Source organism: Hemitrygon akajei, chromosome 5 (assembly GCF_048418815.1).
Source record: "Hemitrygon akajei chromosome 5, sHemAka1.3, whole genome shotgun sequence".
In the NCBI taxonomy this organism is placed as follows: domain Eukaryota; kingdom Metazoa; phylum Chordata; class Chondrichthyes; order Myliobatiformes; family Dasyatidae; genus Hemitrygon; species Hemitrygon akajei.
In genome coordinates this window covers 195,143,255-195,156,134 of record NC_133128.1, presented here as the reverse complement: position 1 = coordinate 195,156,134, position 12,880 = coordinate 195,143,255, and the positions used below count along the sequence as shown (strand labels likewise).

Below are 12,880 nucleotides of genomic sequence, written 5' to 3'. Positions count from 1 at the left end.
ATGTCCTTCTCCCTGCCTTCCCACATCCCCCAATCCTGACTGGCATCCCTACTGTCCGAGCTGAGCAGATAGAAAGAAAAGAAGGAAAAAAACATGAACTTTTCTTTCCTTTGCTTTTTCTGAGTGAAGCCTCGAAGAGCTAAAGCACGAAGATCAGCACTCTGAATCTGTCTATTTAGATGATGGCTGCTGTACTTGCCCCTCCTTCCTTTAACTTGCCATTACTAATCAGTCACAGCACTGATTGGCCGCTGGCCAAAGCTCTATCACGCTACCGCGACCTGCCCTTGCCTTTTATCCTCAGGCAGTGACCTGATTGATATCCCCTCCTCTCAAAACTTCCAGTGTCTGGACTGGCTGCTGGTCTAAGCTCGGAGGGTAGTGGTCGATGTGACTCATTTTGGCTGGAGGTTTGTAGCTAGTGATGTTCTGCAGAGATCAGTACTGGGATGTCTGCTCTTCATGATATACTGGATGTGTGGGTTAGTAAGTTGGCCTATGATATGAAGATTAGTGGTAATTGGATTGTGTAGAACTTTGGCAAAGGATACAGTGGGATGTAGATTAGTTGTCGATATGGGTTTGAGAAATGGCAGGGGGACTTTAATCCAGCGAAATGTAAAGTGTTGTACTCTGGAAGATCAAATATAGAGATACAAGAACTGAACACTTCATAGTTTCCTGAAGGTGGCTCCACAGGTCGATAGGATGGTAAAGAAGGCAAATAGCACGTTTGCTTTCATTAGTTGAGGAAATGAGTTCATGAGTTGGAAAGTTATGTTCAGCTTTATAAACCTCTAGTTAAGTTGCATCTGGAGATTTGCATTTAGTTTTGGTCACCCCATTATAGGAAGAATGCTGAGGCTTTGGAGAGAGTGTATTAGAAGTTTACCAGGATGCTGCTTGGATTACAGGGCATGTGCTATAAGGAAAGACTGCTTAAACTTGGGTTGTTTTTTTCTGGAGTGGTGGAGGCTATGAAGAAGTCCTAAAGAGGTTTATAAGATTATGAGAGGCATGGATAGGGTAGACAGGCAGTATCTTTTCCTAGGGTTGAAATGTCTAATCCCAGAGTCTGTGCTTTTAAGACAAGAGATGGTTGTTGACTTCAGGAAAGCACGGAGTGACCACTCTCCACTGAACATTGACAGCTCCTCCGTTGAAATCATTAAGAGCACCAAATTTCTTGGTGTCCACCTGGTCCCTCAACACCAGCTCCATAGCCAAGAAAGCCCAGCAGCGTCTCGACTTTCTGCGAAGGCTGAGAAAAGTCCATCTCCCACCCCCCATCCTCACCACATTCTACAGAGGATATATCAAGAGCATCCTGAGCAGCTGTATCACTGCCTGGTTCAGGAATTGCACCGTCTCGGATCACAAGACCCTGCAGCGGATAGTGAGGTCAGCTGAGAAGATCATCAGTGTCTCTCTTCCTGCTATTACAGACATTTACACCACACGTTGAACTCGCAAAGCTAACAGCATTGTGAAGGACCCCACTCATCCCTCATACAAACTCTTCTCCTTCCTGCCATCTGGCAAAAGGCAAAAGGTACCAAAACATTCGGGCTCTCACGAACAGACTGTGTGACAGTTTCTTCCCCCAAGCCCTCAGACTCCTCAATACTCAGAGTCTAGACTGACATCTACATCATTTATTATTATATTGAAATTTGTCCTGTACTGTGCCTACTGTCTTGTTTATTAATTATTCTACTGTCCTGCACTGTTTTGTGCACTTTATGTAGTCCTGTGCAGGTCTGTAGTCTAGTGCAGTTTTTATGCTGTTTTATGTAGTCTAGTGTAGCCTTGTGCCGTCTCACATAGCCTAGTGTAGTTTTTGTGTTGTTTCATGTAGCACCAGGGTCCTGAAGGAACGTTGTTTCTTTTTTACTGTGTACCGTACCAGCAGTTTATGGTCAAAATGACAATAGACTTGACTTGACTTGAAGAGGGTTCATAGGAGCTGTGCAGGGAAATCGTTTCCAAGGAGTGTGGTGGGTGCCTGGGATGGTGATGGAGACATACTCAATCGAGATGTCTAAGAAGCTACATGAATATGCTGGGATGGAAAGGAGATGGACGTTGTGAAGGCAGAGAGGCTAATTTAGTCATAAACAAGAGAATATCTGCAGATGCTGGAAATCCAAGGAACACACACAAAATGATGGAGGAACTCAGCAGACCAGGCAGCATCTATGGAAAAGAGTACAGTTGACATATCGGGCTGAGACCCTTCAGCAGGACTGGAGAAAAAAAGCTGAGGAGTGGATTTGAAAGTTGGGGAGGGGAGAGAGAAACACAAGGTGATAGGTGAAACCAGGAAGGGGAGTAAAGAACTGAGAAGTTGATTGGTGAAAGACATACAGGGCTGGAGAAGGGTGAATCTGATAGGAGAGGACTGAAGACCATGGAAGAAAGGGAGAGGGAGAAGCACCAGAGGGGGACGAGGGGCAGGCAAGAAGATACGGTGAGAGAGGGAAAAGGGGATGGGGAATGGGGAAGGAGATGGGGGCAGGCATTACTGGAATGTTGAGAAATCGATGTTTATGCTATCAGGTTAGAGGGTACCCAGACAAATTAAGGTGTTATTCCTCCAACCTGAGTGTGGACTCATCACAACAGTGGAGGAAGCTATGGGAATGGGAAGTGGAATTAAAATGGGTGGCCACTGGGAGATCCCACTTCTTCTGTTGGATGGAGTGTAGGAGCTTGATGAAGCATCTCCCAGTTTACTTTGGGTGTCACCAATATACAGGAGGCCCCACAGGAAGCATAGACACAGGATATGACTCCAGCAGACTCACAGGCGAAGTGTTGCCACACCTGGAAGGACTGTTTGGGGCCCTGAATGGTAGTGAGGGAGGAGGTGCAGGGATAGGGGTAGCACTTGTTCTGCTCCCTACACAACTTCCTTGTCCATTTGTCCCTCCCCACAGATTCTCCCTCCTGCAAGTGGAACAAGTGCCACACCTGCCCCTGCACTTCCTCCCGCACTACCATGCAGGACCCCAAACACACCTTCCAGGTGAGATGACACTCCACCTTTGAGTCTGTTGGGGTCATATACTGTGTACGGTGCTCCTGGTGTGACCTCCTGTTTAATGGTGCGACCTGACGTAGATTGGGAGACCGCTTCACTGAGCACCTACACTCTGTCTGCCAGAAGAAGCAGGATCTCCCAGTGGCCACCCATTTTAATTTCACTTCCCATTCCCATTCCGATATGTCAATCTACATATGGTCTCCTCTACAGTCACGATGAGGTTGGAGTTTGGTAAACACCTTATATTTGTCTGGCTAGCCTCCAACCTGATGGCATGATCATCAATCTCTCAAACTTCTGGTAATCCTCCCCCCCCCCCCCCCCCGCTACACCTTATCTCCTTGCCTGCCCATTGCCTCCCTCTGGTGCTCCTTCCTCCTCTTCTTTCTTCCATGGCCTTCTGTCAGGCTCCCCTTCTCCAGCCCTGTATCTTCACCAATCAACTTCCCAGATGTTTACTTCATCTCTCCCCCGTCTGGTTTCACCTAACACCTTGTGTTTCTCTCTCCCTTTCACCTGTCTTTTAAATCTCTCCTCATCTTTTTTTTTCTCCTTTCCTACTGCAGGGTCTCAGCCTGAAATGTCAACTATATGTTTTTCCATAGATGCTGCCTGGTCTACCTAGTTCTTCTAGCATTTTATGTGTGTTTGCAGGGATTAATGTAGTTGGGCATTTAATAACTGATTTAATTGTTCTGGCACAGCACTGTGGACTAAAGGGCCTGTTCCTGTGCTGTACTTGTCTTATGTTCTAAATCAATGGAAAGAAGGCTGGAGAAAAGGAAGTGGAATATTGTGAGCAGTTGTTCCAAACTTTGTATTTTGTCAGGTTTGGAATTTATTAATTTAGGGAGGTACTGTGTGGAATGGGCCCTTTGAGCCACGTCACCCAGTAATCCCCTGAACTACCCTAGCCTAATCACAGGACAATTTACATGACTAATTAACCTACCTGCTAGTACGTCTTTGGACTGTGGGAGGAAACTGGAGGACCCTCCCGCAGTCCAACAGGCACAGTTTTAAGGTGCTTGGAAGTAGGTACAGAGGAGATATCAGGGGTAAGTTTTTTTACTCAGAGAATGGTGGGTGCATGGAATGGGCTGCCAGCGATGGTGGAGGAGACAGATATGACAGGGTCTTTTAAGAGACTCCTGGATAGGTACATAAAACTTAGAAAAATAGAGGGCATTGAGTGACCGTAGGTAATATCTAAAGCAAGTACATGTTCGGCACAGCATCGTGGGCCGAAGGGCCTGTATTGTGCTGTCGGTTTGCTATGTTCCTGTGACCCGGAGGAAACCTAGATGGTCATGGGGAGAATGTACAAACATGAGAGATGAGAGATTCTACAGATGCTGGAAATCCAGACACAATGCTGGAGGAACTCAGCAAGTCAGGCAGCATCTATGGAAATGAATAAACACAAGAGATTCGGCAATGGTGGAAATCCAGGGCAACACACACAAGATGCTGGAGGAAGCAGCATCTGTGAAAAAAAGTAAACATTCGCTGTTTCAGGCCAAAACCTTTCATTAAGTCTTGGTGAGTGGATGTGGAGAGAATATATTTGTATTTTGAACAAGGGGGCACCATTTAATGATATGCTGTTTGTCCACTTAATTCAGGGCTTTTTTTTTCTTTCAGAAGCTTGTGAATCCCTCATTCTCAATAGAAATTACTGAATAGAAGTTAATGAATGCATGAGCATCCAACTGGTGAAGGATCACTATGGTAGTTATGAACACAAAGCTGATGTTACAATCAGGTCAACCATAGTGTCATAGAGCATCACAATGTCTGGTCCATTTGAACTATTATTCTGCCTGTTCTGATAGACCTTGATTTAATTAAATAGCAGAACAGACTTGACTGCCGATTGGACAACTGCTGCTTCAAATTCATTTATTTGTGTAATGACAGTTTATAATAAAAATAGAAAATCAAGTCAAGTCAAGTCAAGTCAACTTTTATTGTCGTTTCGACCATAACTGTTGGTACAGTGCATAGTAAAAATGAGATGACGTTTTTCAGGACCATGGTGTTACATGACACAGTACAAAAAACTAGACTGAACTACATAATAGAAACAAAACACAGAGAAAGCTATACTAGACTACAGAACTACACTGGACTGCATAAAGTGCACAAAAACAGTGCAGGCATTACAATAAATAATAAACAGGACAATAGGGCAAGGTGTCAGTCCAGGCTCTGGGTATTGAGGAGTCTGATAGCTTGGGGGAAGAAACTGTTACATAGTCTGGTCGTGAGAGCCCGAATGCTTCGGAGCCTTTTCCCAGACGGTAGGAGGGAGAAGAGATTGTATGAGGGGTACATGAGGTCCTTCATAATACTGTTTCCTTTGCGGATGCAGCGTGTAGTGTAAATGTCTGTGATGGCGGACATTATACTGGAAATATGCAGAATGATTAGTGGTCAGGCAATATCTGCAGAAAAAGGAACAGATTAAACATTTCAGGTTGGTGACTTGGAGCATCTGCATCGCTGCTCCTTGCACAGATGCTGGCTGACCTGCTGAGTATTTCCAACCTTAGGTATATATCGTCTGGTATTTTCACCATTCACGGAAGCTTGCTTTTTGATGGTTGGGTTTTTGGTCAGTCTCCTGGAGCTGTGAGACTTCACTTTAGTACTTTTAGCCCTGGTATCTCTCTGTGCAGTTTCTGAATCCAGTATCTGCTGCATGTTGTTTTTATACCCACGGAGCTCCACCTAGTTTCAGATGTTTGTAACAGCAGCAATGATGGCACTGCATGGCAAGTGGTTGTTTTTCACACTGGCAGAAGACGAAGAGTAACATTTATTATTATTATTTATTTATTAAATTTTAGAAATTACGAAGAATAAATGTGATAATAAAATAGTGAGAAAAATAATATTGACCCTCCCCCCTCCCCTTAATCCTCCCCCCCTTAACCCTTATCTATAGAAAGAAAAAAAGGAAAGAAGAGAAAGATTGCTTGGATATCGGAGGATCCCCACATGCTCCATGGAGTTCAAAATAATTTTGATATTTAATTTTACTTTCCCCCATTACTTTATAAATTTATTTTCAAAGGACCTATGTATTTAATCCTATCTTTTGTAACTATGGGAACCAAATTTTCAAAAATATATCATATTCATTTCTTAGATTGTACGTAATTTTTTCAAGTGGAATACAACTATGTATTTCATTATTCCAACGATCCATAGTTAAATATAAATCAGATTTCCAAGTAACTGCGATAACTTTTTTGGCTATGCCAATGCAATTTTTATAAATTTTTTCTGATACTTATTCAATTTAAGTTTCGGTATTATCCCTTCAATGTCTCCTAATAAAAATAATTGTGGACTATGTGGGAGTTGTACTCCAGTAATTTGTTCCAATAAAAGTCTTAAATTTATCCAAAATGGTTGAGACGAAGAGTAACATTTACCTGGAACATTTCTCTCATCCTTATTATGAGCAGGCTGCAATTTGCAGATTTTCCAAACATAAAGAACTTGGTAGCAGTGAGAACCATTAACGAATAGTGCTAGACTTCAGCAGAATTTCAGCGTGGTATAGGCGGCAGGGGTGTAGCAGTTACACCTGATATCATCCTATCCCAATCACGGGGCAATTTGCAATGTTCAATTAACCAACCAACCAGTACGCCTTTGGACTGCGGGAGGAAACCGGAACACCCGGAGGGGAGAATGTACAAAACTCTTACAGGCAGCAACAGGAATTGAACCTACATCACTGGGAGTGTAAAGTGTTGTGCTGACCATTATGATACTATACTGTCATGGTTCCATTTACTATGTAACTATCTTTCTGAAGCCACCTGTTTGGAGAGGTGAACATTCCGTAGTTGTGTTGTTGCTTTGGTGGAATCCAACATAGGCCGTCATAAAGATGAAAGAGAAGTTGCGGATTAGAACATCAGCATCACATTTTGGATGGTGTCAGGTTAATGGAAGTATGTATTAATGTTAGTAACCAGCAGAAGAAGCACAACAGCAGTGAGTGGAAATTCTGTAACTCATGATTCTGATCAAAATTCCGTTTCCATAAGACCATGCAGTGCTTATAAAAAGTATTCACCCAAAACTTGGAAGTTTTAACCTTATATTGTTTTACAATGTTAAATCACAGTGGATTTAATTTAGCTTTTTGACACTAATTTTTCTATGTCCTTCTGTAGCCTCCCTGCATCCTCAACAGTACCTGCATCTCCACCTCTGTTTGTAAAGGCCACAAACCTGGCCACAAAGTCATTAATTCTGTCATCCAAATCATGGGCATATAACATAAAATGAAGCGGTCACAGCACTGACCCCTGTGGAAGATCTCTAGTGTTCACCCCTAGCCTACTGAGGGTAATAGACTGAGCCAACTTCATCACGGGCATAACACCTTTCAACATTGAGGACAAGTTCAAGAGGCGGTGCCTCAAAATCCTCATTTAAGACCATCTCCATCCTGCAGATGCCCTCTTCTCATTGCTGGCATCAGGAAGGAGGTACAGGAGGCTAAACAGCTTTCCCCCCTCTGCCATCACATTTTTAAATCCATTACCTCGTTATTCTCTTTCCGTTGTGTTACTTATTTATCTATCTGTCTGACGGCTACTTATTTATTTATTATTTCCTTACAATGTATGGCTGCCATGAAACAACAAATTTCACTTCATAAGTCTGTGATAATAAGTCAGATTCTGATTTTAGGTCTTTGCACGTGTAGAACATCTTTCCTGTTTTATTCCTTCTTCCTCAAAGTGTGAGAGCCCTCTCTCTCCAAGTTATGTTGTTTTTCACTGCTTCACAGGCACCCTCATTTTCCAGACAACTGGTAGAATCTGCTTTAGCCATGAGATCCATGTATAAATACAGAAGTGCAAAGCAAGTTTTGAAGTCTGCTGGCTGTGTTTCAGTGGCAAGTTCCAAGGTGGTCCCTCTATTTCAAAAATCAATATCAGTTTCAAGCAGAAATCATTATACTTACTCAATAATGGTTGGTATCAGATGCAGAATTATACACTGCATACCATGCAAAGTGATTGCCATTACTTCAGTCAGATTAATCACACACCTGGATTTCCAGCAGCTGCAGATTTTCTCTTGTTTGTAATCACACACTGTCACCCTTACTTATAGGCCTTTAAATTCAGCCCTTATTGAATTCAATATCATGTCAGGCACTGGAAATGAAATTATACAAAACAGGAATTAGACAACAGACAATAGGTGCAGAAGTAGACCATTCGGCCCTTCGAGCCTGCACTGCCATTCTGAGATCATTGCTGATCATCTACTATCAATACCCGGTTCCTGCCTTGTCCCCATATCCCTTGATTCCCCTATCCATAAGATACCTATCTAACTCCTTCTTGAAAGCATCCAGAGAATTGGCCTCCACTGCCTTCTGAGGCAGTGCATTCCACACCCCCACAACTCTCTGGGAGAAGAAGTTTTTCCTTAACCCTGTCCTAAATGACCTACCCCTTATTCTTAAACCATGCCCTCTGGTACTGGACTCTCCCAGCATCTGGAACATATTTCCTGCCTCTATCTTGTCCAATCCCTTAAAAATCTTATATGTTGCAATCAGATCCCCTCTCAATCTCCTTAATTCCAGCATGTACAAGCCCAGTCTCTCTAACCTCTCTGCGTAAGACAGTCCGGACATCCCAGGAATTAACCTTGTGAATCTACGCTGCACTTCCTCTACAGCCAGGATGTCCTTCCTTAACCCTGGAGACCAAAACTGTACACAATACACCAGGGCCCTGTACAAATGCAAAAGGATTTCCTTGCTCTTGTACTCAATTCCCTTTGTAATAAAGTCCAACATTCCATTAGCCTTCTTCACTGCCTGCTGCACTTGCTCATTCACCTTCAGTGATTGATGAACAAGGACTCCTAGATCTCTTTGTATTTCTCCCTTACCTAACTCTACACCGTTCAGATAATAATCTGCCTTCCTGTTCTTACTCCCAAAGTGGATAACCTCACACTTATTCACATTAAACGTCAACTGCCAAGTATCTGCCCACTCACCCAGCCTATCCAAGTCACCCTGAATTCTCCTAACATCCTCATCACATGTCACACTGCCACCGAGTTTAGTATCATCAGCAAACTTGCTGATGTTATTCTCAATGCCTTCATCTAAATCGTTGATGTAAATCGTAAACAGCTGTGGTCCCAAATCCAAGCCCTGTGGCACCCCACTAGTCACCACCTGCCATTCCGACAAACACCCATTCACCGCTACCCTTTGCTTTCTACCTGCCAACCAGTTTTCTATCCATGTCAATATCTTCCCCCCAATGCCATGAGCTCTGATTTTACCCACCAATCTCCTATGTGGGACATTATCAAATGCCTTCTGAAAATCAAGGTACACTACATCCACTGGATCTCCCTCGTCTAACTTCCTGGTTACATCCTCAAAAAACTCCAGCAGATTAGTCAAGCGTGATTTGCCCTTGGTAAAATCATGCTGGCTCGGCCCAATCCTATCCCTGCTATCTAGATATGCCACTATTTCATCTTTAATAATGGACTCTAGCATCTTCCCCACTACTAATGTTAGGCTGACAGGACGATAGTTCTCTGTTTTCTCCCTCCCTCCTTTCTTAAAAAGTGGGATAATATTAGCCATTCTCCAATCCTCAGGAACTGATCCTGAATCAAGGAACATTGGAAAATGATTACCAATGCATCCGCAATTTCCAGAGCCACCTCCTTTAGTACCCTAGGATGCAGACCATCTGGACCTGGGGATTTGTCAGCCTTCAGTCCCAATTAATGGACTGAGGAAAATTTTAAACAACAGTCAATATTTCATATATTTATTAATGGTAATTTAAAGTTTTCAAATAGCAAACTGGTTTAATATTTTTAATTGTTCAGTTGATTAGGTAACCTTCCCACTTCAACATAATACAAAGTGATTATTAGGCTTAAGCTCGTGTTGAATTCCATGGATGATCAATGAGCAAAAGAAGCCACATTGTGAAGGCTGAGGGGCTCTCTGTAAGTGCTGTTACTACATGCTTATATCATCATTATTGTATCGTATGACGGTGATCATGGTCTTACCATCCATATATTTCTACAGAAGTGATTTGGCATTACCTTTTTCTGGGCAGTGTCTTTACAAGACAGGTGACGCCAGTCATTGTCAATACTCCTCGGAAATTGTTTACCTGGCGTCAGTGGCTCCATAACCAGGGCTTGTGATATGCACCAACTACTCATACAACCATCCAACACCTGCTGCCATGGCTTCACGTGACTCTAATCTTTTGGGGGGGGGGGTTAAGCTGGTGCTACATCTTGCACAAGGGTGACCCTCAGGCTAGTAGAGTGAAGGAGCACCTTACACATCCTTTGGTAGAGTTGTATCTCCACCGCACAACCTCAACAGGTTAGTAATAGAAATTAGTCATAAACTTACTAGACTTCTTGTACAGTAAGTTTCACTTTGTTATAAAATTCTTATCATTACTGCCATGGTTAAAATAAACCTGAAGAATTTCAATACATTACTGACAGCCTTATTTCTATGATCTAATTCAGTCCATGAGCTTCTTTTCAAACTGTTTGGTGTGCCTTGCTAAAATTTAACCTCTCTGGATATTTAGGCTAAGATGTCAGAAGATACAGAAGTTTCCAAAGAAACAACAACAGACATACATGAGACATTGGATGAATTCCCCAGCAGCGCAATCAACATTGAGGAACAGGAAAAGACAGTGCACCTTTTGGAAAGACTAAGAACGTTGGAGGTAAGCAACAACTACAAATTGCATCCATCTAGAAGTGAAATTCACATGCCCTCACACAATGGGAGGTCTTCACGGGCCTATGCTCCACTGGGAGCTAAGGGCCCAAGGAGGAGAGTCACACACTATTCCAACCTGAAAATATATCAACGTTTTTTCTTTGCAGTACATAAACTGAGGAATTCCCTGTCCAACAGCACTCTGAGATCACTGCACCAGATGAATGGCAGCATTTTAGTCAGGGAGAGCTGATAAATGCTGACATTTTTCACTCACAATCAGCAAAGCCCATATCCTGTAAATGCATAATGGTCTGATAATGCTTCTGAAGATGGCCACTTTTAAGATGCTGACCTAAGACTTACATGATTGCACTACACAAATGAGGTAAATTATGGTGCTAAATAGAAATGTTAATGTATAATGTAGACCAAGTTTTCTTTGTAATATTAGAAAACCTTAATATTTGTTCTGGCCTGGAGTTACATAGGGATAGTTTAAGATATTTTCAGAGCGAATTTGGGAGATATTATAGCCAGATCAGATCAGAAACTCAATAAGGCAAAAGAGAGTTTTTGATTTGCTGATCATTGGCCATTGATTGGCAAGTAGGCCTTCATGCAATAAAGCTCCATGAATGTTGAGTTCCTAAAAAAATCTTCTGGATATTTTTACTGCAGTTGAATAAAATTGATTCTCATGCATCTGAGCAGCTTTCAGTAATGATAAGGTGTATAATATTTAAGGTGCATTTTTTTCAACAAATGGCAAACAACCTTCACATCAAGGCTAAAATGGCAGTAATGTAGGTCTGGACTCAAAGTTGCAAAGTATCTACAAGAGTCACAATGTTCCATTCTTTGCAATTGCCAATGAGAATTAAACTGACATTTCCAGGCCACCTTCCAAAATGTGTTTTTTTTGGCTTGATTTGATGTGAAGTTACATATGACAAAACTGAACTGACAAATATCTTATGTGTTGATGTTGGCATATTAAAAGAGTTGAACTGTGTCATCGGTATTGAAGTTTATGGGTGAGAACATTTGGCACAGATTCAGTGACAAATTCTTTCTGGCACAGTTCCAGTTTGTGCTAGCAGGTTCATAATTTTAATTCTTTTCCCAAGTTATTTTATACAATTGTAATGAACAAAGAATGATTATTATAAATAATTCTTAAATTCTTTGCTATTAATACACAATAGATGAAGGGAACTGCGTTTGCTGTTGTAAGCTTCTAAACCAAGGGTTCCCAACGTGGGTGTCCATGACCCTCTGCCTAACGGTGTTGGTCCATGGCTTAAAAAAGTTAGAAAACCCCTATTTTAAATTATTCTTCTCATCATTCTCTGGGTAAATAAGTGTTATCTGATTATCTTATTTGATTTATTGATAATGTATCAATGGACTTTTTTTGCACTTATTCGCGAATAGAAGTGCTATCATTGTCTAATCTAGCACAACTTTTTACCAACGATCTCAAGATCAGCTCATACTTTCTTTTCAATATAAAAAGGCTTCAAATTGTTTGCGCTACATAGAAAAGGATAACAAAAGGAGCATTTCTGGTCTCATCTTGGTAAATCATTTTTGTGTTTTGTCCAGAGGGAGTATTTCCTTTTCAAAATGTGGTGACCATTGAAATTTCAGTGTGACTCAATTGAGATTCAGTATAACTTTAGGATAACCTCTATGGGAAATGTCATCTGTCCATATTTTAGTTTTCACATTTTCTCTTTTAGTGGAAATATTAGTTCTCATACCTGCTGAAGGAGTACATACAAAAGATATAATTGTTTTGTTATCAGAAATAATTCAATAGTACCTAGCTCTAGATTAAGAAAAAATAATAATTGTATATTATAACGTTGAGGATGAATCGATTTGGTCACTGTTATTTCTTTCCCTAGAGTTAGAGAATACTATTTTTTTGTTCTGGTTATATTTCTTCAATACCTTTAACGTGATGGTTAAAATCCACAGACACCTCTTCTTTTGAAGCATACTTTTGAAGGCAGTTGGACATAATTGAGAAATGCAGTCGCACT

The 12,880-nt window shown here is 41.6% G+C and overlaps 1 protein-coding gene across 4 annotated transcripts in view; it reads left to right on the top strand.

The window, feature by feature from the left end:
- Window positions 1-12,880, top strand: part of nckap5l (NCK-associated protein 5-like) — an 883,389-nt gene that overhangs the window by 510,152 nt on the left and 360,357 nt on the right. For all 4 annotated transcript variants that reach the window (XM_073047595.1, XM_073047596.1, XM_073047597.1 and 1 more), the window contains one exon: window positions 10,690-10,833. In XM_073047595.1, the coding sequence (XP_072903696.1) occupies window positions 10,690-10,833 (144 nt within the window). The remainder of the gene's footprint in view (window positions 1-10,689; window positions 10,834-12,880) is intronic.